At 44.5% G+C, this 24040-nt stretch overlaps 2 protein-coding genes across 3 annotated transcripts in view; both read left to right on the top strand.

Annotated features, from left to right (window-relative positions):
• The window catches only part of LOC141091173 (galactose-3-O-sulfotransferase 2-like), a 129954-nt gene that overhangs the window by 77011 nt on the left and 28903 nt on the right, over positions 1 to 24040 (top strand). The window contains exon 2 of the mRNA XM_073576590.1: positions 18989 to 19496. Coding sequence (XP_073432691.1) covers positions 18989 to 19496 — 508 coding nt within the window. The remainder of the gene's footprint in view (positions 1 to 18988; positions 19497 to 24040) is intronic.
• LOC141091172 (uncharacterized) lies at positions 6155 to 12757 on the top strand. Of its 2 annotated transcripts, none has more exons than XM_073576589.1 (2): positions 6155 to 6462; positions 7191 to 12757. In XM_073576589.1, the coding sequence occupies exon 2, from the start codon at positions 7203 to 7205 to the stop codon at positions 8274 to 8276; it is 1074 nt and encodes a 357-aa protein (XP_073432690.1). In that variant the 5' UTR covers positions 6155 to 6462; positions 7191 to 7202; the 3' UTR covers positions 8277 to 12757. The 2 variants fall into 2 exon arrangements, with proteins under 2 accessions (XP_073432690.1, XP_073432689.1); XM_073576588.1 differs by having other exon boundaries at positions 6155 to 6697.

The following is a 24040-nucleotide window of genomic DNA, read 5'->3' as shown; positions in this document are numbered from 1 at the left end:
TGGTACACCTTCACTTGTCTGGGAACAACACCTACCAAAGTCGCTAATAGTTCAAAAAGTAAAGGCAAAATTATAACCCTAAGTTGTTCACTCACAAGGAAGGTGAAAAGAGTGATAGTCTTGTACCTATACTCCCATTATGGTAACCACTCACCTACTGACCATAATCAGGGAACCGCTAAAGTGCTATTGATAGTGCAGTATTGTAACGTCACCTTACCCATATAGGGTCCTGAGGAGCCTCTCTGCTGCCCGACGCGTTTCGCCCTACTGGGCTTCCTCGGGGGGCTGTGTGGATGTACTATTAAGCCACCTGTATGCTTTTATAGGGGAGTAGGAAATTTGCAAATGGCGCGCGCCATCTTTGAAAAGCCGCGCATGCGCAGAAGCTCTCCCGAGTCCCGTCACGTCACTACCGGTCCTCCCGGAAACCGGCGTGCGTCATCGCAGTGGCTGTTGCCATGACTGCGTGTACACACAACGGGACCGTATGGAAGACTGCAGCGGCGCGACAGGACACTCATGCGCATGCGTGGAACACCAAACCGGACTCCTCTGCACAATAATAGAACAGGTATAAACATCTATTGACCATTCAAAACAGTTTTTCAAATCAGATAATGTAAAAAAATATATATAAATACATTCCAACATGAATGGTGCATAGCTATCTATTTTGACACATAATGGAGAGCACTATATTCACAATTATTATTAATCATCCATTTAAAGTACAAAAAGTAGATATGCCAAAAAGACAAAAAACTCTCATAAATAATTATTGCAATAAGGATCAGTTATCTCCAGAGTTATGCGCACGTCCTCCTTCACTTTCTTGCAAATCTTCACTCCCTGATGTAAATATTCGTGAAGCAATTTTAAAGCATGTAGAAGGATAAAGACCTCGTAAAAAGACAAATAAAACAAAAAGATTAAAATATGAACATACAAAAAAATACAGGTAAAATAGAATAAAAACGAGAAAAAAAGAGAATCATTTAGAGGAAAGGCGTAAATGACAGCTGCTCATTAAGACCTGCTGGGGACATTGTGCCTAGGGTCACAATCCACCGGCACTCAAGCTGTGCCAATACCTTTTTGTAATTGCCCCCTCTGGCTCCACAATGAATGCGGTCTATGCCGCGAACCGAGAAGCCAGTTGGGTTTGAATTATGGCACAGCCTGAAGTGCCTAGGGATTGTTTTTAAAACAGAAACATCTTGTACTTCCTTTGCTGCCACTATGTCCCTCACATGTTCGCGTGTGCGAACACGGAGTTCGCGAGATGTTAAGCCCACATAGATTAGCTTACACGGGCATAGTGCATAATACACCACATATCTTGTACTGCACGATATATATGATAGGATTTGATATTCATTCAAACCATCTGCTGAAGAAAATGCGGTTGCTCGGCAAATGTTTGCACAGGCTCGACATGAGCCACAAGGAAAACAACCCCATTTTTTCTTTGGTTGCTGTGACCCAAACAAGCCCGATGAAGGGGTTGCCACATAGTGACTCCGTACCAACAGGTCTTTAAGGTTTTTACCCCTTCTAGCTGTCATTAGTGGATTAGAAGGTAAAACCTCATTCAAACACGGATCGGTCTGGAGAACAGACCAGTGCCTCTGCAAAATCTGGCGCATATTATCCCACTGGTTATTAAAAGTGGAAATATATCTTAGGACAAAGTCCTTTTTACCATATATTTTAGTACGGCCAGACCCCACAAGCAATTGGTCACGGGGCGTAGCCCGAGCTCGGCGATACCCTTTTTTAATACACCGATTACTGTATCCACGCTCGCTGAATCTGGAGCTCAGGTCACGAGCCTGGTCCCTGAAAGCCCCATCGGTAGAACATACCCTTTTCATTCTTAAAAATTGCCCAATGGGCACTGCTTGAATGGTGGATGATGTATGGGCAGATGTAGCGTGTAACAATGAATTGACCGATGTCTCCTTACGGAAGACATCGGTCTGTATTCTGCCCTCATCATCCACCATTATTTTAATGTCCAAAAAATCTATTACTTTAGGGTTGATCTTATATGTTAATTTAATATTTAAATTATTTTTATTCAGTTCACCGATGAAGTTCAGGAAACCAGACTCGCTCCCTTGCCAAATAATAAAAATGTCATCAATAAATCGAAACCAGCACTGCGCATGGGTCGCGGCCTGCACCCCGCCCCCAAAAATGCCCCTCTCCCAGTGGCCCAGGAAGAGGTTAGCATAGGACGGGGCACAAGCCGCGCCCATCGCAGTGCTGCGCTGCTGCAAAAAAACCCGGTCTTTAAAAATAAAAAAGTTGTGAGTCAAAATAAATTCAAGGAGCTCCAGAATCAGCGAGCATAATGTGGATTCATAATTACTTGTACTCAGAAAGAAACTGGTTGCTTCCAGATTCAGCGAGTGTGGATACAGTAATCGGTGTATTAAAAAAGGGTATCGCCGAGCTCGGGCTACGCCCCGTGACCAATTGCTTGTGGGGTCTGGCCGTACTAAAATATATGGTAAAAAGGACTTTGTCCTAAGATATATTTCCACTTTTAATAACCAGTGGGATAATATGCGCCAGATTTTGCAGAGGCACTGGTCTGTTCTCCAGACCGATCCGTGTTTGAATGAGGTTTTACCTTCTAATCCACTAATGACAGCTAGAAGGGGTAAAAACCTTAAAGACCTGTTGGTACGGAGTCACTATGTGGCAACCCCTTCATCGGGCTTGTTTGGGTCACAGCAACCAAAGAAAAAATGGGGTTGTTTTCCTTGTGGCTCATGTCGAGCCTGTGCAAACATTTGCCGAGCAACCGCATTTTCTTCAGCAGATGGTTTGAATGAATATCAAATCCTATCATATATATCGTGCAGTACAAGATATGTGGTGTATTATGCACTATGCCCGTGTAAGCTAATCTATGTGGGCTTAACATCTCGCGAACTCCGTGTTCGCACACGCGAACATGTGAGGGACATAGTGGCGGCAAAGGAAGTACAAGATGTTTCTGTTTTAAAAACAATCCCTAGGCACTTCAGGCTGTGCCATAATTCAAACCCAACTGGCTTCTCGGTTCGCGGCATAGACCGCATTCATTGTGGAGCCAGAGGGGGCAATTACAAAAAGGTATTGGCACAGCTTGAGTGCCGGTGGATTGTGACCCTAGGCACAATGTCCCCAGCAGGTCTTAATGAGCAGCTGTCATTTACGCCTTTCCTCTAAATGATTCTCTTTTTTTCTCATTTTTATTCTATTTTACCTGTATTTTTTTGTATGTTCATATTTTAATCTTTTTGTTTTATTTGTCTTTTTACGAGGTCTTTATCCTTCTACATGCTTTAAAATTGCTTCACGAATATTTACATCAGGGAGTGAAGATTTGCAAGAAAGTGAAGGAGGACGTGCGCATAACTCTGGAGATAACTGATCCTTATTGCAATAATTATTTATGAGAGTTTTTTGTCTTTTTGGCATATCTACTTTTTGTACTTTAAATGGATGATTAATAATAATTGTGAATATAGTGCTCTCCATTATGTGTCAAAATAGATAGCTATGCACCATTCATGTTGGAATGTATTTATATATATTTTTTTACATTATGTGATTTGAAAAACTGTTTTGAATGGTCAATAGATGTTTATACCTGTTCTATTATTGTGCAGAGGAGTCCGGTTTGGTGTTCCACGCATGCGCATGAGTGTCCTGTCGCGCCGCTGCAGTCTTCCATACGGTCCCGTTGTGTGTACACGCAGTCATGGCAACAGCCACTGCGATGACGCACGCCGGTTTCCAGGAGGACCGGTAGTGACGTGACGGGACTCGGGAGAGCTTCTGCGCATGCGCGGCTTTTCAAAGATGGCGCGCGCCATTTGCAAATTTCCTACTCCCCTATAAAAGCATACAGGTGGCTTAATAGTACATCCACACAGCCCCCCGAGGAAGCCCAGTAGGGCGAAACGCGCCGGGCAGCAGAGAGGCTCCTCAGGACCCTATATGGGTAAGGTGACGTTACAATACTGCACTATCAATAGCACTTTAGCGGTTCCCTGATTATGGTCAGTAGGTGAGTGGTTACCATAATGGGAGTATAGGTACAAGACTATCACTCTTTTCACCTTCCTTGTGAGTGAACAACTTAGGGTTATAATTTTGCCTTTACTTTTTGAACTATTAGCGACTTTGGTAGGTGTTGTTCCCAGACAAGTGAAGGTGTACCATACATAAATGTTTATATATGATAATCTACCCCCATTTCACCCTCTCCTGTGTCCTAATTAGGGTGTGACAATCTTTTCCCCTTCTTTTAGGGGTTTTATATTGATTGGTGTTTTTACCTTGCACCTGATTTGTCTCTCTAAATACGTCTCCCCCTTGATATTGACTCATTTTGTTTAATCTATTTTTTGCAAGAAATGTGTAATAAAAATGAATTTTTTATCGATTTGACTTTGAAAAGTAGTTTTTGCTGGGTTTGTTTGACTCCGATATTCTATGTAGGCTTCCAGGCAGGAAGAGAGAGCACGGAGAAGCTGGGGGCTCAAGAGACAGCGTCAGGACGGGTAAGTATAGCGATACTCACCTGTCCTGCGTCCATGGCTGCTTGCTGCTGTCTGTCATCGGTCAGTACTTCAGACAGCAGAGGGCGTGGTGACGTGACTAGTGCGCGCCGTGCCCCCTGAAGTCTGAACGTCACTGACCAGTGACGTGCCAGACAGCAGCAAGCAGCCATGGACGTAGGACAGGTGAGTATCTGACACCCAGCGACGGAGAGGTATGTCATTTTTTTTATTTTTACATGCAGCAGCAGCACATGGGGGAATAATCTAAGGAGCTTCTTATGGGGTCAGCATATGGGGGAATAATCTAAGGAGCTTCTTATGGGGTCAACATATGGGGGAATAATCTAAGGAGCTTCTTATGGGGTCAGCATATGGGGGAATAATCTAAGGAGCTTCTTATGGGGTCAGCATATGGGGGAATAATCTATGGAGCTTCTTCTGGGGACACCATATGGGGGAATAATCTATGGAGCATTTCCCACCTTTGGCTTGTACACGAGTCAATAAGTTTTCCCAGTTTTTTGTGGCAAAATTAGAGGGGTCGGCTTATACTCGAGTATATATGGCAATCCTAATTTTGCTAATCTCTCTGGGTATTGTAGTTCCCCCATCCCCCTTATTAATTTTGTTGCCCTCCTTTGTACCCACTCTAGTTCCATTATATCCTTCAAAGAAGCCTATCACATCAACTACTCAGCAAGCTAACTTTGCCCTGTTCCCTCCTTCCAAATATTATTCTGAATCTGCACCCTACTATTCATCTGTCTCCACACCCTTCATGCACATGATAACTGCACTTGATACTTGTCTATTGCACTTAAACACACGGGCTGATGACCGGATCATGCAGCTTTATATGAAAATCCCTATTATAATTGCCAGACCTGAATTAACAAGCATTTCTCACCTACTGTGTCCCCCCATTTCCTTGTAGATTGTAAGCTTGCGAGCAGGGACCTCACTCCTAATGTCATTGTTTGAATTGTCTTAACTTGTATTGAATTTATTGTCTGTACATGTCCCCGCTTAATTGTAAAGTGCTGCGGAATATGTTGGCGCTATATAAATAAAAATTATTATTATTATCCTTCCTGAGCACCAGTGCCCAAAACTGTACACAGTACTCTATGTGCGGTCTAACCAGAGATTTGTACAGAGAAAGTATAATGCTCTCATCATGTGTATCCAGACCTCTTTTAATGCACCGCATGATCCTGTTTGCCTTGGCAGCCGCTGCCTGGCACTGGCTGCTCCAGGTAAGTTTGCTGGGGTTGGCACTGGCTGCTCCAGGTAAGTTTGCTGGGGTTCTAATCTTTTCTTTTCCCATTTTTATTTTGGATCACTATAACTCACATTGTGATGTAGTCATATTATTATTATAGGTTTATGACCTTAATCTTTATATACTGTATATATACATTTTTTTTTTCTTTAAAGGAAACCTGTCACCAGAAAAAAACACTATTAACCTGCACATATAGGGTTATCACTTAAGCCGAGCTCCCCGCGGGTATCATGCAGGCACAGCTCCTGTGTCCCGCACAAACGCCATGACACACCCATATGTCAAAGAACACAAACAGCAAGAAGCAGGAAACCTGAGCTCCCGGACAAATGCACCAAAAGGGGCTCTAATATCATCAGAGCCTTCTTTTTATACCATCCCCGCATTACAACCCAAACCAGGACCCCACTGGATCGCATAGACCCTGGGTGGCAAGTCACGTTCGGGATAAAGAAGGGATTCATATAACTGTGGCCCTGCAGGCGGGAGATTGCCGGAGTGGCGGAAGGATATACTGCTAACAGCACCATCGCCTCGGGTAGAGGACTTCACCCCTGACCTAAGGCTGTCAGATAAGAGAGACCCCGGAGCTAACCCTCCCCTGCAAATAAGGTACCATTGCGAAACCCCCTGACCAGGACACATAAAATCGCTACTATTCTCATAGCTGGGGGACGGCTACAGAGAGTGTGTATCACGCCGCAGCATTGAAAATAGTCCCGTCGGGCTTGCAGAAGACACGCGGCCCGGGACCTAGAATAGACGTGCAGCGGCACGCTTCAGCCTCCTCCCCTCTCTGCAATCAGTGAGAGAGATCTGAGGAATTCAAGCGTCTCCTGGAGCTGAGGTAACATTGAAATAACAGAAGCAAGGTGACGGAGTGTCTTAAGCAGAGGGGTCTGATTCAGGGGACAGAGGACCAGGAGAGCATGGTCATTCTCCCTAACTCCGTAGCAATAAAGGAGATAATCAATTAATCAAGTGGGGGCCTGAGACTGTCTGACCCGAGGGGTGCGAGGAGAGAAGGGAGTAATATAAGGAGCCTTAGATCTGTATTAAGCGCTCCCCCCCCACCAGTGCTGTCCCTACATCTTTCATCCCCCCCTTATTTGCTTTCTAATTAACCCATGTTATACCTAGCTGTACGAATATAAGAGAGGATTTTCTGGAAAACCAGCAGAAAGAGGTTATAGACTGCCATCTAGTGACCAGAGCCAGAACGACATCTCTTTCCATTGTTTATCACTTATAAGATTGGGCATAAAATGGAACATTAGCTAAATTCATAGCCAGCGAGAGGAATTCTAATCTTCAAACTGCTCTATTCTTCTCTGCTTTAGATAACTGCAAAGATGGGGAGATCCAGCGTAAAAACGCAAAAGAGCATGCCCAAACCTACAAGGTCCACTACGCAAACAGACATGGATGACTTTCTTACAAAACAAACGGTTCCGTCAGATTCTCTTAAACCATCCAAGCTTCGTGATTTGACCTCATTAGGAGATTCAGATTCTGAACCGGAGAGTGACTCTGACACGGGCAGCACAGCGAGAGAGGCCTTAGTCACTCGTTCGTTCATCAAACGTATATTGTCTAAAGCTCTTGAGCCAATAGGACAAGAACTTGCAGAGATAAAACACGACCTAAAACTTCAAGGCCACAGACTTGAGACATTGGAAAATTCGCAAGTTGCCATGACGCAAAGTTCGAACGCTGTACTAGACTCTTTAAAAGTCCATGAAATCCAACTACATACAATTCACACGGTGCTAGAAGATCATGAGAACAGAGAACGTCGTAACAACATAAGAGTTAAAGGCCTTTCTGAAACGGTGGCCTTTGAGGCGTTATGGAAAGCAACACAAGAGATATTCAAAGAACTACTTAATGAATCAGATCCGCAGGAAATCGAACTGGTGAGAGTACACAGAGCATTGCGTCCGAGGCCTTCTCAAGGGGAAACTCCACGAGATGTGATCTGTCGCTTCCTCGATTATCGAGCAAAAGACTTAGTTCTTCGCAGAGCGCGGGAGGCGCAGGAGATCTCGTATGAAGGCTCACAAATTAAACTTTTCCAGGATTTATCGGCCAGCACTCTCAGGAAGCGGAGGATCTTGAAACCGTTCACTGAAGCATTGATAAAAAAGGGCGTCCGTTTTAGATGGTTGTTCCCGTTTGGAGTACATATCACAAATGGAGACAAAGGTATCTCAGCAAGAACATCACAAGACATCAAAGAGGCATGTGAGTCCTTGGGGATTGAGCTGGAGGCCTACCCGGACCTGGAGTCCTTCCATTCGGCGACCCTATTGCATCCGCTGCCAGATGACTCGGCGTGGCAGATAGCCCTGACGCCAAAATCACAAAGGCTGAAAAGGAAGCTGACAAAGACCTCGCTTCCTAAGGACTCCAGAGACAATACTTGATCTTTGGGTTAGACCCAGATTTTGCAGTTAAGTTTTCTTAGTGTCTACCCCAGTTGGGGTATTGAATGTGGTTGAAGCAAATCTGATGGGGTTGGCGTGCTTTTCCAAATATGGGTAAGCACTGCTGCCACATCTATCCAATAATTCGTTGTAAGGTTTCAACCTAGATTTAGTTACAGCCCAAACTGGGCATTCTCCTAGAATGGAGCATTTCATATTTCATATTTAGTTTATAAGGTTGATTGGAATTTTCCTCAAGCTGGCATTCTATGAAACAATGTCAGTAGGTAACTATGGTACGTTGGCATATTGGTCAATGATATTGTGCAACTTAATAACATGGATAATGTTAATATTGTGTTCTCCCCCTCTTTACCTTTCTGTTTTCTCTACCCTTTTCTTTCTTTCGTCTGGTCTACTTGTCCTAGACCCCCTCCCCACACCTATAGGCACAAGGATTCGTCTCCGTCGTGAGCTGCAAGGATGCTGCTGTGTACAGAAACATGATGGATTCGGATAAGGTACACACATTCATCTCTTTTAACGCACATGGGCTGAATTCTCCAAACACTAGACGCCACACATTACAACTATTCAAAAAACAGCAGGCAGCAGTATTGCTTATTCAGGAAACGCACTTCAAACCGGATAAATTGCCCTCCTTTGAAAGCTCGATTTATGATAAATGGTTTCATGCGACAACCACCCAGTCCGGTTCCAGAGGAGTGTCAATAGCAGTGGCAAGGGGAGTGCCCTTCCAGCTAAGAGAAACTATGGCGGACCCTCAGGGTCGTTACATCTTTGTCAAAGGTCTACTAAACGGTGCCCTGGTAACATTGTGCAGTTTATACGCACCAAATAAAAAACTATTGAGATGGGTACTCTCAACACTGAAAAAAATTGATGGCTTTAGAGAGGGTGCATTGATAGTGGGTGGGGACTTGAATGTTGCATTAGAGCCTTTGCTAGACACGACTAAACAGAAAAGTTCGCTCTCACCTAAAGATCTTTACAGAATAAAGTCGCAACTGGGATCTCTACAATTGATTGACACATGGAGATATCTAAACCCCTCTGACCGAGACTACACCTTCTACTCCCACCCTCATAAATCTTACCACCGTTTAGACTATATTTTTATATCCAGTAAAATGCTTGCCAATATACAACAGGCGAAAATAATTCCGAATATTTATTCCGATCACTCTTCGGTTTTGTTAAAATTCTCATTATCTAAAGCCTTTCCCCGACATAGAGTATGGCGGCTCAATGAGTCAGTACTTGGAAGTACCGAGGTACAGACACGTATAAACAAAGTGCTCTCCCAATATTTTGAGCAAAATGCTTCACCAGAAATTTCCTCACAGATACTATGGGAAGCACATAAGTCAGTTGTCAGAGGGGAGTTGATATCTATCACTTCCTTTCTAAATAAACTGCAACAAAAAGAAATCCAGGATCTTTATGATAGTATATCACAGCTGGAGCTTACACATAAACATAAAATAGATCAACATAGCTTAGAGAAGCTGCAACAAAAAAGACAGCAACTTAAAGACATATTAAACTCGAGATCTGCTAAGCTATATGCAACATGGAAAAACAGAATGTACGTCCATGGAGACAAAGCATCCAAATTAATGTTATCGCAACTAAGGAAGCGGCAGTCACGTACGCTGATTAACTCAATTAAGAATGAACAAGGGTTCAGCTCGCAAGCTCCTGAGCACATGGAGCGGGCATTCCTTGACTACTATAAGAAATTATATAATCTCCGTCCGGAAGATAACGCCGATTCCGCACTTAAAAGAAGCATGGACACTAGGTCCTTCCTAAGCACTTTAGATCTGCCTGTCTTGTCTGATTCCCAAAAACAATATCTTACTAGACCTTTTTCACTGGGGGAGTTGCAGTCCGCCCTGTCAAAGTGCCCGAAGGGGAAAGCGCCCGGTCCAGATGGATTCTCAGCACTTTACTATAAATCCTTCTCTGGCCTCCTACTCCCACATTTATTGAACGTTTGCAACGCAGTTTTACAAGGCCACCCATTGCCAAACCAAATGCTTACAGCCAGAATATCCCTAATACACAAAGAGGGGAAGGATCCTGAACAATGTAGTAGCTATAGACCAATCTCTCTCCTTAATGTGGACCTAAAAATCCTAGCAGGGCTGATGGCAAAAAGAATGGCCAAGTCATTGCCAAATTTGATTTCCTTAAATCAGACCGGGTTTGTGGGTGGAAGGGAGGGAAGGGATAATGTCCATAAAGTATTGCACCTTCTTCAATACGCAAAAAATCGTAAACTACCATTGATGCTTCTTGGAACAGATGCAGAGAAGGCCTTTGACAGGGTGGACTGGGTATACCTACGGGAAGTGCTGATCAAGTTTGAGATACCCGAAGCGTTTATAGCAGCCGTAATGGCAATGTACGATAAGCCCACAGCACATATTAGGATTAACGATTTTACAACAGATGCATTTACTATAAAGAACGGAACAAGACAGGGCTGTCCCCTATCCCCGTTGTTATTTGTGCTAGCAATGGAACCTCTCTTAAAGGCCATACAAGTACATGAGGGAATAGAGGGTATTCGCATCAATAAGACACACTATAAAATAGCGGCATTTGCTGACGATCTCTTAGTCTTGATGACTAATCCTTTGCTGGGACTCCCAACATTGATGGCTCTTATAGATCAATATAGCAAAATTTCCAATTTTAAAGTAAATATGTCTAAGTCGGAAGCGCTAGACATACATATATCCCCGAATACCTTAGCTAAACTAAAAAGTACATACCCATTCACCTGGCCAAAACAATATATCAAATATTTAGGTGTAAAGATAGGAAGATCGGATAGAGACCTTTTTCAACAGAATATTCCCCCCCTAATTGCCTCAGTAGAAACCATCATGAAATCATGGAGGGACTCGTATGTGTCGTGGATGGGAAGGAAAAATTTACTGAAGAGCCTAATCTTACCCAAGTTCATATATATTTTCCAAATGCTCCCTATAACCATCCCCAAATCGTATCTTTTTAAAATTAATACATTATTCCGCAGATATGTTTGGAAAAAGCAAAAGCCCCGATTAGCATACAGGACATTAACATTAAACAAATCGAGGGGTGGGATGGGTGCACCAGACATAATGAGGTACTACCAAGCGACAATGCTTACCAGAGTGGTAGACCTGTTGCGGTCTCCTAACAATAAGCAGTGGATTGAGGTGGAGGAAGCCCTAGCACCTTATCCCCTGAGATCCATCCTTTTGGCATATCCTTGTAAAAACATAAACAAAAATCTACCTAATATACACACCAAAGCTACCTTAAAATTATGGAAGGGATTGGTGAAAACTCTAGTTCCCCCTTTGTCCCCCTTACTCAAGTTGGCAGATATAATGCCACATGCATCTTATTCCCGAGACAATGATGTAATCAAACCCGGTTCCCTGGCAAATGTAGCGGTTGATGACCTCTTGGCGGACGGGGCACTCCCCTCCTTTCAGGAACTGAAGAAGCAATCAGGGCTTTCCAACTTGACCTTTATACAATTCGGCTCTATAAGAGACTCCTTGGCACGGTATCTTTTAGGAGCGGACGTTACCCGCCCACTGACTGCATTTGAGACTCTCTGTGCAACAAAGGATAAACCCAAAAAGATAATGTCGTCTATTTACCAGATTTTAAATATAACTGACTGTTGTCTCAAAAGAGCTTATATAACACATTGGGAAAAGGATTTGGGATTCAAGTTTACCCCAAATCAAATATCACACATTTATAATTCATCTCATGGCCCATCACAATGTGTTAGAGCACAAGAGAATTCCTTTAAAATAGTCGCCAGATGGTATATTACACCACAGCAGAACACTTATTGGCGGACGGGGTCTTCTGCTAGATGCTGGAGATGCTGTGATTCGGAGGGAACATACTTACATATGTGGTGGTCCTGTCCACCCCTGCTGCAGTTCTGGCGACTAGTAGAGGATTATATCGGGGAAATTGTGGGCAAAAAGCTTACATTGACACCGGAGATAGTGCTTTTAAATTTTCTGTCACCGACTGGACATAAAAATACTGCTCTGTTGACTCAACACATTCTTTCAGCAGCGAAACTTTTGATACCTATGAACTGGAAGTCAACTACCATTCCATCTATATCCCAATTGCAAGAGAAGGTAGATATGCTATATCAAGTAGCCAAACTGGCTGCCTTGGTGAATGGCTCACTTTCAGCTTTTGAAAGAGTATGGCACCCATGGACCCGATTCAGATCCATTAGTAGAAGTTGATAAGGCTATGGTGGCCTCCTTGCTTGGCTTTATCAGAGTGGACGAAATCCTTGTTGCCTAGTGTTCCCCCCCCCCTCCCCTTATCTCCCTTATATTCCGCCCCTATATCCCAACTTCTTCCTCTAATTACTTGACCTCCTGTCCCTTTACTCCCTATACTGTTTTTTTTTTTTTTTTTTTTTTTTTTTTTGTTTTTTTTTTTCTCTTCTCTTTTCTTCTTTTTTGTTCTTCTTCATCTTTGTTTGAAATCATGGCATATGTGATGTAGCAGGGGCGTGTGGATGGGAAGAACCCAGATTTGAACCCAGATAATCCTGCTGCTGGAAGTTCCTTTAAGGCTGTTGGTGTCCTTAAACCTCTATATATCAATAGTTTTTGCCATGAATTGATATTTCAAACTATCTGTTTAACTCCCGAAAAGTGGAATTTGTAGGTTATATAATAATTTTGTAAGCTACCCTGTTGATTGCTTTCTTTCGGATGTAACTTGCAGATTTCAATAAATAAAACATTAAAACAAACAAAACAAAACAAACAAAGAACACAAACAGCTTCCCAACCATGAAATGTGGGTACGTCAAAGATCGTGAAGGGGTTAGATCAAACGGCTTTAATTTTTATCTTTCCTGGTATTTTGCTTTAACAAAACTTTATTGATATACTTAGGTTTTGGATTACATGCGATTTTGATGCATTTCACCAAGTGAGTTTCTTACCTGCAGAAAACCCTGAGTCTCTAGTGACACCCATTAAAGGAAGCTACTACGAGGGGCGATCCAAAAGTAATGATAATCAATAATAAACACAATAAATATAGTCAAACATTTTTTTTATTTTTCTACATAGTCTCCTAACAAGTCTATACATTTAGGCCTCTTTCACACATCAGGTTTTCGCCGTCAGGCGCGATCCGGCGCTTTTGACAGAAACCGGATCCGGCGAAATGCAATGCCGGATCCGGTTTCACCCCCATTGACTTGCATTTGCGCCGGATCGCGCCGGATGGCCATGCGTTTCATCCGGTTTTCGCCGGATCCGGCAATGTGTCGCAATGTGTCGCGATCCGGCGTCTGGAAAAAACGTCTACTGTAACGTTTTTTGTCTCCGGCGAAAAAGCCGGACACGCCGGATCCGGCGTGTCCGGCTTTTTCACACAATGAAAGCCTATGAGCGCCGCAATGCGCCGGATCCGGTTTTTTGGTCTGAGCATGCTCAGTAGCTCTGCCCACAAGACATATATAAAAGCAAGACAGTGGGACCCACAGCCACACCCAACATGCCACCCAAGAAAGCAACCAAGCGAAGCAGGAGAAGGCAGGAGACCACTGCAGCACCATCAGCACCACCACCACCCCAAATGGAGCAGCAAATAGAACATGCTGAGGAGGGGAGGCCAGCAGCAGATGAGAGACGGTAATTATCAAATCCCCCATTCCTCCAAACTAGGGCCATGGAATATCAAGATATTCATTGGCCCTTTGTTTCTCTTTATTCAACAGCCGCCAAAGAGATGCAGCAGCAGCACCATCAGCACCACCCCAAATGGAGCAGCATGCTGAACGGGAGGGGAGTCCAGAAGCAGATGAGAGACGGTAATTATCAAATCCCCCATTCCTCCAAACTAGGGCCATGGAATATCAAGATATTCATTGGCCCTTTGTTTCTCTTTATTCAACAGCCGCCAAAGAGATGCAGCAGCAGCAGCAGCAGAAATGGCATCACTGGCAGCAGCAATACCCACAGCCATGGAGTCTGGCCATCAACAGGACAGCACATCTTCTTCTGGGAGCCCTCCCTCGCATCGTCAGCGTTTGACGGTAAGTTTTTATTTCCAAAATCCATCATCTCTGTAATATATGTCTATTCATTGCCTTTTATTTCAAAACAGGAATCACAAGATGAAGAGGAGCTCCCAGAAGAAGAAGGAAGGGGTGGACAGACGCTTGGAGTGGGCTCACAATTCGTAAGTTTTTTGCATCAAACGCAGAAACACAACATCACACTACACACAACACATAGAAAACAATGTTCTGCAGACCACACACAGCAAACAAATGCCTACATCCAAACTCATAACATTTTTTGTTTTCTTCTCTAGTCTTCCCAATCTGGTGCTCGGCCAAGAGGTCCTCGCAGTGCCTCCCAGGGTCGTCGGCGACAGCAACGCGGCGGTCACCAGCGTGTAAGTATAAATATTTTTGCTTTGTTTTTTTGCACTTTTTATTTCATTTCTTTTGTGGAGGCTAATTATGTTATTTTTGTCTTTTTCTTTAACAGCCTTCACAGCGTGCTCCCGACTCTGACGGTGAGGATGGAGGGATTGATGTGGACCGCCTCATCGATCTCGTCAGAGAAAGGGAGCCGCTCTGGAATATGGCTGACCGCCGCCACGCTGACCTGATCATTACCCGACGACTCTGGGAGGAAATCTGTTCTCTCCTTGTGGGCCGCTGGGAGGACCTCGAAGCTCGGGACCAGATTAAAGAGCGTAAGTATATACAGTACCGGTTGCTTGATGTAAACCAGTGTTTCCCGAACTCCAGTCCTCGTGGTCCCCACGGATCATGTGTTCAGGATTTCTATTTACTATTGAAATCCTGAAAACATGACCCCTGGGGACCATGAGGACTGGAGTTTGTGAAACACTGATGTTGTATACTAACCACTCCTTTCTCGTTTCAGGGAACAGAATTGTGAATCGGTGGCGGTCTGTGAGGGATCGTTTCAAGAAGGAGTTCAATAAAGAGATGCGGGCCCCGAGTGGATCTGGAGGACGCAGGAGCAAGTACAAGTACGCACAAGCCCTGTCGTTCCTCCGGGAAACAATGCTCACCAGAAGGTAAATATTACACACCACATGTGAAAAAAATGTTAGATGTAACTTTTTTTTTTCAGCCAGGGCCATACCATGTCAGTATTTTAATTGTTTTTTTTTCTCTTTATTCCACAGCACGGTGAGCAGCACTCGGGAGCCTGCACGATTGGACCCTTCTGAGGCGATCCCTGAGGAGACCGGCACCGAGGGACACTTCGACTGCCCCGTTACATCTGCACCTTCCCTGCCTTCCCACACATTCGACCCATCTGTCCCATCCACCAGCACAGGAGCATCGTGGCCGCCTACATTACATGAAGCTGCTGGTGAGGAGATCGCTTTCCCTTTACCCCACCCTTCTGCCCCTGCCGCCTCTAGTACACCTGCGGGTACTGGGCGACAGCGGCAGAGGGGTCAGGAAAAGAGTTATGCGCAAGAGTTATTGCATCTGAATGCATCTTTCCAGAACTGTCTCAAAGTCTTGTCAGAGCAAATCTCCGCAGGCTTTCAGCAGATCAACTCCAGCATTCTGGAGGTGAAGACACTTCTGCAAACCATGCATTCAGAAGCAAGATCTTCGCCAAACCACACCTTTTTCAGGTCTGTTGTGGAGCGCATGGAAACGCTCTCTCCTGCCCAGCAGATGCATGTAATGCATTCGTGCCACGGTGCTCTACAGCAGGTTACCTCCCAACCTCCACCTCCCACCACTGTAGTTCCTCCACCTGCACCCCCTCCAGCCACTTTCCATCCTCCCCCTCCTATTACATCTGCACCCCCTCCAGCCACTTTTCATCCTCCCCCTCCTACTACATACCAGCAACCTGCCCAGTACCAGCAACCTCCCCAGTACCAGCAACCTCCCCAGTACCAGTCATCTCCCCACTTCCAGCAACCTGCCCCGTACCAAACTCCTTCCCCGTACCAAACTCCTTCCCCGTACCAAACTCCTTCCCCATACAACTTTCCATCAACATCATCTGCTCCTACAGTCCCTGCCCAACCCTCCACTCCACCACCCACCACCTCTTCTGCTTCCCACATGTCCACCCATTCTGTAGTTTTTTCCACACCTTCACCTCTAACTGTTCCTTCCCCACCAAGATCCCAGTCCTCTCTCCACACACCCAGTGTCGAAGTGTCCCGCAGCCCCTCCAGCAGTATTTCCACCCCACAGTACACAGAATTGTAATGTGTGTTTTTTGTAATAAAAATGCCCATTGGGTTTAAAACCTTTCTAAAAAAGTTTTTTTGCACTTTAAAAACATTTTACAAAAAAAAAAAAAATTTAAATAAAAGTTAAATTATTGTTTCACAATGGTTGTCTGTCATTTCTTTCTGCGGCGAACTATGTTTTAAAAAAAGGTTAAATACAAGGTATTTCAAAGGTAAAGAGGTATTCAAAACCAGGTATAACTGTGGGTAAATTTTAGCTTTTTGCCACAGTTGTGTTCCTGGTTGTGTTTGAAGCAAAGTATTTCACTTAAAAAGTTGTGTTTATTGTTGGTGATTTCCTACCAATGTACACAACTTTTGTTAAAAGGTGAAATACTTTGCATAAAACACAACCAGGTACACACCTGTGGCCTAAAGGTAAAAATAGTAAGACCATGACAAGATAGCCAACTTTGGTTGGCAAAGGTATATACTGTTGGTCCAGAAGGTACACAAGTTTAGGGCAAAAATCTCTCACACTCTGTCATCCCAGTGTACTCTGCCTTGAGGTGACATAAAGTATAGTGGAAAATTGTCCCTGAAACCGTCACAGAACTTCTAGTGGTAATATTTCCAATGACAACATCCATCTTCGCCAGTAACTTGCTCTTCTCTCCAACCTGCACTTTCTTCTCTACAACCTGTCAAAGAAGGGCTGTAGGAACATGCTATATCTAGTTTTCCAGTAGCCAATCCCGTTCGGAAGGCCACAAGGGTCAATTTTAAAAACCGGATCCGGCGTAATCCGTCGAAAAACGGATAGAAAAACGGATGAACCGGATGAGACGGATCCGGTTTTGTCTGTCAAGAAAAAGACGGATCCGGCAGAAAACCGGATCCGTCACATCCGGTTTTACTAAACATTTGCCGGATCCGGCGTTCCGGCACGACGCCGGATCGCGCCTGACGCCGAAAACCTGATGTGTGAAAGTAGCCTTAGTCCATCTCTTTTTTAAACTTAGAATTCCCTTCGAAAAAAATTCTTGATCTTGACCCTCAAAAAACTCCCCAACAGCAGTTATCACGTCGCTATTGTCGTGAAATTTCTTGCCCCGGAGGTGTTCCTTGAGCCGAGGAAAGAGAAAGAAGTCACTGGGGGCTAGATCTGGCGAATAGGGGGGGTGTTCCACCAGTTCAAAGCCCGCTTCTTGAATGGTAGCCATGGCAACTGCAGCTTTGTGAGCCGGTGCGTTATCTTGGTGAAACAGCACTCCAGCCCGCAGTTTGCCGCGCCTTTTCTCCTTGTTAGCCACCCGCAATCTTCTTATTTGTTCTGCGCAGTAGGAGCCCGTAATAGTGGCTCCCTTCTCCAAATAGTCTACCATAATAATTCCTTCAGCGTCCCAAAAAACGGACGCCATAACCTTCCCTGCTGAGCTTGACACTTTGAATTTCTTCGGCGTCGGTTTGTCGGCTCGTTTCCATGTAATCGATTGTTGTTTAGTTTCGGGATCAAAGTGGTGGATCCAGGTCTCATCCATGGTCAAAAAACGTGACAAAAAATTCTCCTTGTCTGCTTGGAACTTTTCGAGATTTGCTATTGAAATGTCAACTCGTTTCTTCTTTTGCTCGTCGGTTAACATTTTTGGCACCCAACGCGCGGAGACCTTTCTCATATGCAATTCTTTTGCAAGGATTCTTTGAATACTGCCATATGAGATCCCTGTGACCTCAGCTACATGCCTGATAGTCACTCTTCGATCTGCCAACACAACTTCTTCAACTTTTTTCACGTTTTCTTCATTGAGGGACGTGGATGGGCGTCCTTCACGATGTTCATCTTCCGTCGATGTTCTTCCCAGCTTAAATTCCTTGGCCCAGCGTGCAACTGTGGAATATGGAGGAGAAGAGTCCCCCAATGTTTCCACCAAGTCGCTGTGTATGTCTTTGGTAGACATTTTTTTCAAGCAGAGGTATTTGATGACAGCTCTGAGCTTGTTTTTTTCCATTTTGATGTTCACTCCTTGACAGTTCATATTCAAATGAATGTAGCTCCCGGGATCGTGGCCTATTTAAGTGATTTTTTTTCTTCCTGGACTAGGGGGTACCTAAGAGAGAAGAAAGCATTTTATTTTAATTTCTGTGTGCAATAGAAATAACCGATTATCATTACTTTTGGATCGCCCCTCGTATATAAGTCAAAGTCCAACCCTTTAACAAATCTTGCCACATAGTTAAGGATAATAGGCCAAGCCAGACTGTTTTCTTGAATGTTAAGAAACCATCAGTATCTGATATTCTAAAGATCTAGAAGCTAAGAAGTGTAGATAAAAATATTGTGTTGTATTCAATGTGTACATTTATCTGACATATTGCTCTAACTTACTGTTATTGTTTTAATAATTAGCCTCAAAAGTTATTTTATTCTCATGCAGGTATACTATACATGAGATTCCTTTCATCTCAAATCTATTACCTTTCAGTAATGGAGATGGAGTTACTTATGGACTCGAAAGGTGTGACAATAATTATGTCAGAGAACAAGATATTGCATCTGAAATTTTGCTCTATTTGCAAAAAGATCAATTGTCTGAGAGATTAAAAGCTCCGAGGTGGAAGGATGTGCTAATGACTTTAAAATCAAGAATAAGAAGCGAAACAGTCTTAACTGAGGAATCAGATGCCAGGAGCGAACAAAACACAAAATCTTGTCAACCCAAGAGCAACGTCTTCTTCCTAAAAACTCACAAGACAGCCAGCAGCTCAATTATGAACATTCTGTTCCGCTATGGAGAATTTCACAACTTAACTTTTGCCTTCCCTGCTCATTCTCAATACTCGTATCCCAGTTTTTTCAGAGCCTCTTATGTGAATGGATTCTCAGAAACAACAAAACAGATTTTTAATATTATGTGTCATCACATGCGCTTCAAGTTTACAGAGGTGAGTAATGAATGATTCAATAGTAATTTAGAGGAATAGAAATTAGTAGACTTCATGTAACAATTAAACTTTGGGCTTTGGTTGATGGTTGACTAACAGAGGAAATTTCATTAAAGGGATTCTGTCACCAGCTTCTTGCTGCCCTATCTGAGTTATGATAACCCCAATGTATTATTTTGATAACATTTCTTTAATGCTGATCCTGTTGTCAGTCAGTGCTTGGGGCGTGGTTAAAGCCTCTGCTCACTATGCACAGAGCGGTGACTGAAACTGTTCCAGCTCCACCCCTATGACTGGATGTCGAATGCTGCAGGGGGAATACAGTTCATTTCCTCCTGGCAGTGGGGCTCTCAATGCTAGCATCACCCATTGTTAGAATGCTTTAACCTGCAGATCAGGGGCAGGCTGGGTGGCAGAGAGGCATTTGCCCCCCGGGCTGGTTAATTAGCGTCAGACAAGGCCGGCCGCGCTGCTCACCCGCCCCACAGCCACAGCGTGTGCATTACATAGAAAACATGGCCGCGGCCACGCAGGCACGGCCCGCAGTAGTAAGTTAAGAGGAGAGTGTGAGCGGTGGCCACACACAGAGGACAGAGCAGACAGACACAGCGCGAGGCCGGTGGGCGGGACTCAGCCACTGGACTGACTGCAGGATGAGACCGCATTTCCCTGGCAGACGGCTGTTCGCTGGGATTGCTGCAGTGGGTAGCTGGGGGGGTGGTGTACGCTACTGTTACATTTTGTGCCCGCCGGCCACTTCGTTCTAATCTCTCCTGTGTGCCGTGCACAGGACCTGTGATGAGGTCACAGGAGGGGAGGAGTCAGGGGGTCACATGATCAGGGCCCTCATAATGTAGGACACTGCTGTGCTGCTTGTCAGCGTTCTGGATGAGGGCAAGTGTATGAGTGAGGTCAGGAGAGGTTTACAGGGTGGATGTAGCAGAGCTCTGTGTGTACAGAGCGGAGCCGTGTGTGTACGAGGTGTACAGAGCGGAGCCATATGTGTACGAGGTGTACAGAGCGGAGCCGCGTGTGTATGAGGTGTACGGAGCGGAGCCGCGTGTGTATGAGGTGTACAGAGCGGAGCCATATGTGTACGAGGTGTACGGAGCGGAGCCGCGTGTGAATGAGGTGTACGGAGCGGAGCCGCGTGTGTATGAGGTGTATGGAGCGGAGCCGCGTGTGTATGAGGTGTACAGAGCGGAGCCATATGTGTACGTACACACGCGGCTCCGCTCTGTACACCTCGTACACATATGGCTCCGCTCTGTACACCTCATACACACGCGGCTCCGCTCCGTACACCTCATACACACGCGGCTCCGCTCCGTACACCTCATTCACACGCGGCTCCGCTCCGTACACCTCGTACACATATGGCTCCGCTCTGTACACCTCATACACACGCGGCTCCGCTCCGTACACCTCATACACACGCGGCTCCGCTCTGTACACCTCGTACACATATGGCTCCGCTCTGTACACCTCGTACACACGCGGCTCCGCTCTGTACACCTCGAAGTGTATTGAGCAGGAGCCGTGTGTGTATAAAGTGTAAGGAGTGGAGCCATATATATATACAAGGTGTACGGAGCTGAGCCACGTGTGTACGAGGTGTACGGGGCTGAGCCGCATGTATACGAGGTGTACAGAGCGAAGCTGCGTGTGGTACGAGGTGTATGGAGCGGAGCTACGTGTGTACAAGGTGTATGGAGCAGAGCCACATGTGTACAAGGTGTACGAAGCGGAGCCGTGTGTATGAGGTGTTTGGAGCAGAGATGAATTGAAGCACCATCAGGGATAGCACCCAGTTGTCAAATAGGGATATATTGGACGTGGGCACCACTTACCGCAGGGCGCAGGCACTGGGCAGCAGGGACTGAAGTAGGAGTGGGACTTAGACTGGCCTGTGGGCTGTGGCACACTGTAACCTAGAGGGTCACATCCACATTATAGAGGGTCACCTATATATGTAAGCAGTTCTTCTTTGTTTGATGGCTTGTGACTATCCATCATCCTCCTGATTACATTCCAGAGGTTTTCAATGGGGTTCAGCTCTGGAGATTGGGCTGCCCATGACAGGGATTTGATGTGGTGGTCTCTTAATTTTTTTTAAAAATATATATATATATATGTATATCACTGCGCTGAAAATATGAGGCTGAGATATCGGCTGGTTGTATAGGCACTACTACAACCACTACCAATAATTTAGTAAAATTACGGTAGTATTGACGGTGGTGGTATAGCGTGCTGAGGGTTCAGAGAGCTGGACCTGCAGCATGGCAGGATTTGTGCTGATATCAATTTATGGTATGCTGTGGACCCCTGGCTGACACGCTGATATGAAGCAAATGAGAGACATAAATTTAATTATGCACTTACTTATGTTTTCGGTGGTGATACACTAACAGAGCCTTTTTTCTATTGATAAGTATTTAGGCTCTGTGCTCACGTTGCTGATTCTGCTGCGGATCCGCAGCGGATTTGGCCCTGCGGATCCGCAGCAGTTTCTGCTGCATTGTACAGTACCATTTTAGTCAATGTAAAAAGAAAAATGCAGTGCACACGTTGCTGATTTTTCTGCTGTTTCAAAACCTCAGCATGTCAATCCTTTGTGCGAATTTCATGACATGTGTCAAACCGCAGGGGAAAACCGCAGGCTAAACCGCACTAAATCCGCAGATAAACCTCAGATCTTTTGACCTGTGAATTTACCTGCGGATTTAGACAAATCTGCGCGGAAAAATCCACAGCAGAATACGCAACGTGTGCACACACCCTTATTGTTCCTCAACCATTTTTATGAAATGGGTTGTTAGAAGGTGTACCTCTGTCGCATATGTGCTATACTCAAGTGCTACTACAGGAGACCCAAGCCTTAATGGGCCACGGCCCGCGTCACAGTGGGCCACTGCATTGTGCTTGCCCCCCAGGCTAAAATTTGCCAGCCAGCCCCTGCTGCAGATCATCCCCATTTTTACAGGTTAATAGCATTATTTTACATGACAGGTTCACTTTAAATGAAAATTTACTTTCTGTGCTGTATAATATGATACTCTCTTAGACCATCTATTATCCGTTTGTATTCTCTTATACTCCCTTGGGAAGAAGAATGACATGCATTTTTTCCAAGCTGCTCTCTAGATATCAGATAAATAGCTTTGATGACTAACACGTGTGTGACATTATGTTGCGAAAGTTGTGTTACCTATGGACATTCTTCATAACTTTAATATTTTATTTAATGTTATAACACAATATTGTGCAGTTTGGCTGATATCTACTACTAAAACTACTGTCACAAGTTAAACCGCAAATTTGGAGGTAGAAGAAGTTACTTGTTCTCCCTTGCTGAAACAAAAGCAGAGGACTCAGCCTGAGCCTTGCTCATTCTGAGGCTTGATCAATAAAGGGGTTTTCCCACTAACAAAATACATTTAATCAATAGATCTTGGAATAATAATAAATTCCACATTTAAATGTTTTAAAATAAAATGTACCTGTGTTGAAAATCTTATGAACGTGCCCACTGCTATGTACTGTGTAGCTGTGTCCGACCATACAGAGCTGCTCCAGTTCATGGTTGACACACCACAGCTTCTTGCCATGGGGAAAAGCAAAAGTCAGTTATGAGTGAGTATGCAGACAAAACAGCAGGGGATCACAGCTGCTGTTTTCTGAGGTGAAACATTTCCCTGGTTGTTTTATCACAGGAGCGAGTATCTGTGTTGCACCAGCAGTCCTGTGAGCTCATCAGAAATTAATTGGATGACATATAGGCTCAGTGGCCACTGAAGCTCCTATGTCACTGACTTGATTTATGTTGAGTTCTGAGGGCTGAAGACTCGGCAGAAACACACACTTTTGTCTTAAAACATGCAGAGAATATGCTATCCCACGTTGTGAAATGTATCTCCTTAGAAATCAGCAGCTGTAAGCCGCTGGTGTTATGTCCACATACTCACTTATCATAAGTGAGTAATTCTTCCTTCCCTGGCCTGGTGCTGTTTTATGTGACAAATATGAACTAGAGTTCATTACATAGCAGTGGAAGGTTTACAAGATTATACACTTTCACCCCTTAGTGCCTTTTATGTGACATTAATGGGTGTTTTTAGCCTTGTTTAGCATAATAAATAAATTTAAAAAACAACATGGGATCCCCCTGTTTATGATAACCAGCCAAGGTAAAGCATACAGCTGCGAGCTGATATCAGGCTGGGAAGGTCCATGGTTATTGGGTCCTTCCCAGCCTAAAAATACAAGGCCACAGCTGCCACAGAAGTGGCGCATCGCAATAGATGTGCCAATTCTGGCACTTTGCCCAGCTCTTCCAGATTGCCCTGGAGTGGTGGCAACCACTGTAATTGTAGTTGGGATTGATGACAGTTGTGATTTGTCAAAAATCACAGCTGCCATCAATCCCTGGGGTTACTAATGGAGAGATATCTATCAGACACAACCATTGCTAACTCACTAATCAAAAATAAAAACACACGCACAGAAAATATAAATTATTTAAATAAAGACTCCCCCCACAA

The sequence above is a fragment of the Dendrobates tinctorius genome, unplaced genomic scaffold (assembly GCF_039654945.1).
Source record: "Dendrobates tinctorius isolate UK_male_01 unplaced genomic scaffold, ASM3965494v1 ptg000049l, whole genome shotgun sequence".
In the NCBI taxonomy this organism is placed as follows: domain Eukaryota; kingdom Metazoa; phylum Chordata; class Amphibia; order Anura; family Dendrobatidae; genus Dendrobates; species Dendrobates tinctorius.
The sequence above is the reverse complement of the archived record's forward strand: the minus strand, read 5'-3'. Positions and strand labels throughout refer to the sequence as shown.

Excerpts from the sequence above, each read along its gene's own strand:
- LOC141091172 (XM_073576589.1), top strand. The coding sequence starts at position 7,203 with ATGGGGAGATCCAGCGTAAAAACGCAAAAGAGCATGCCCAAACCTACA.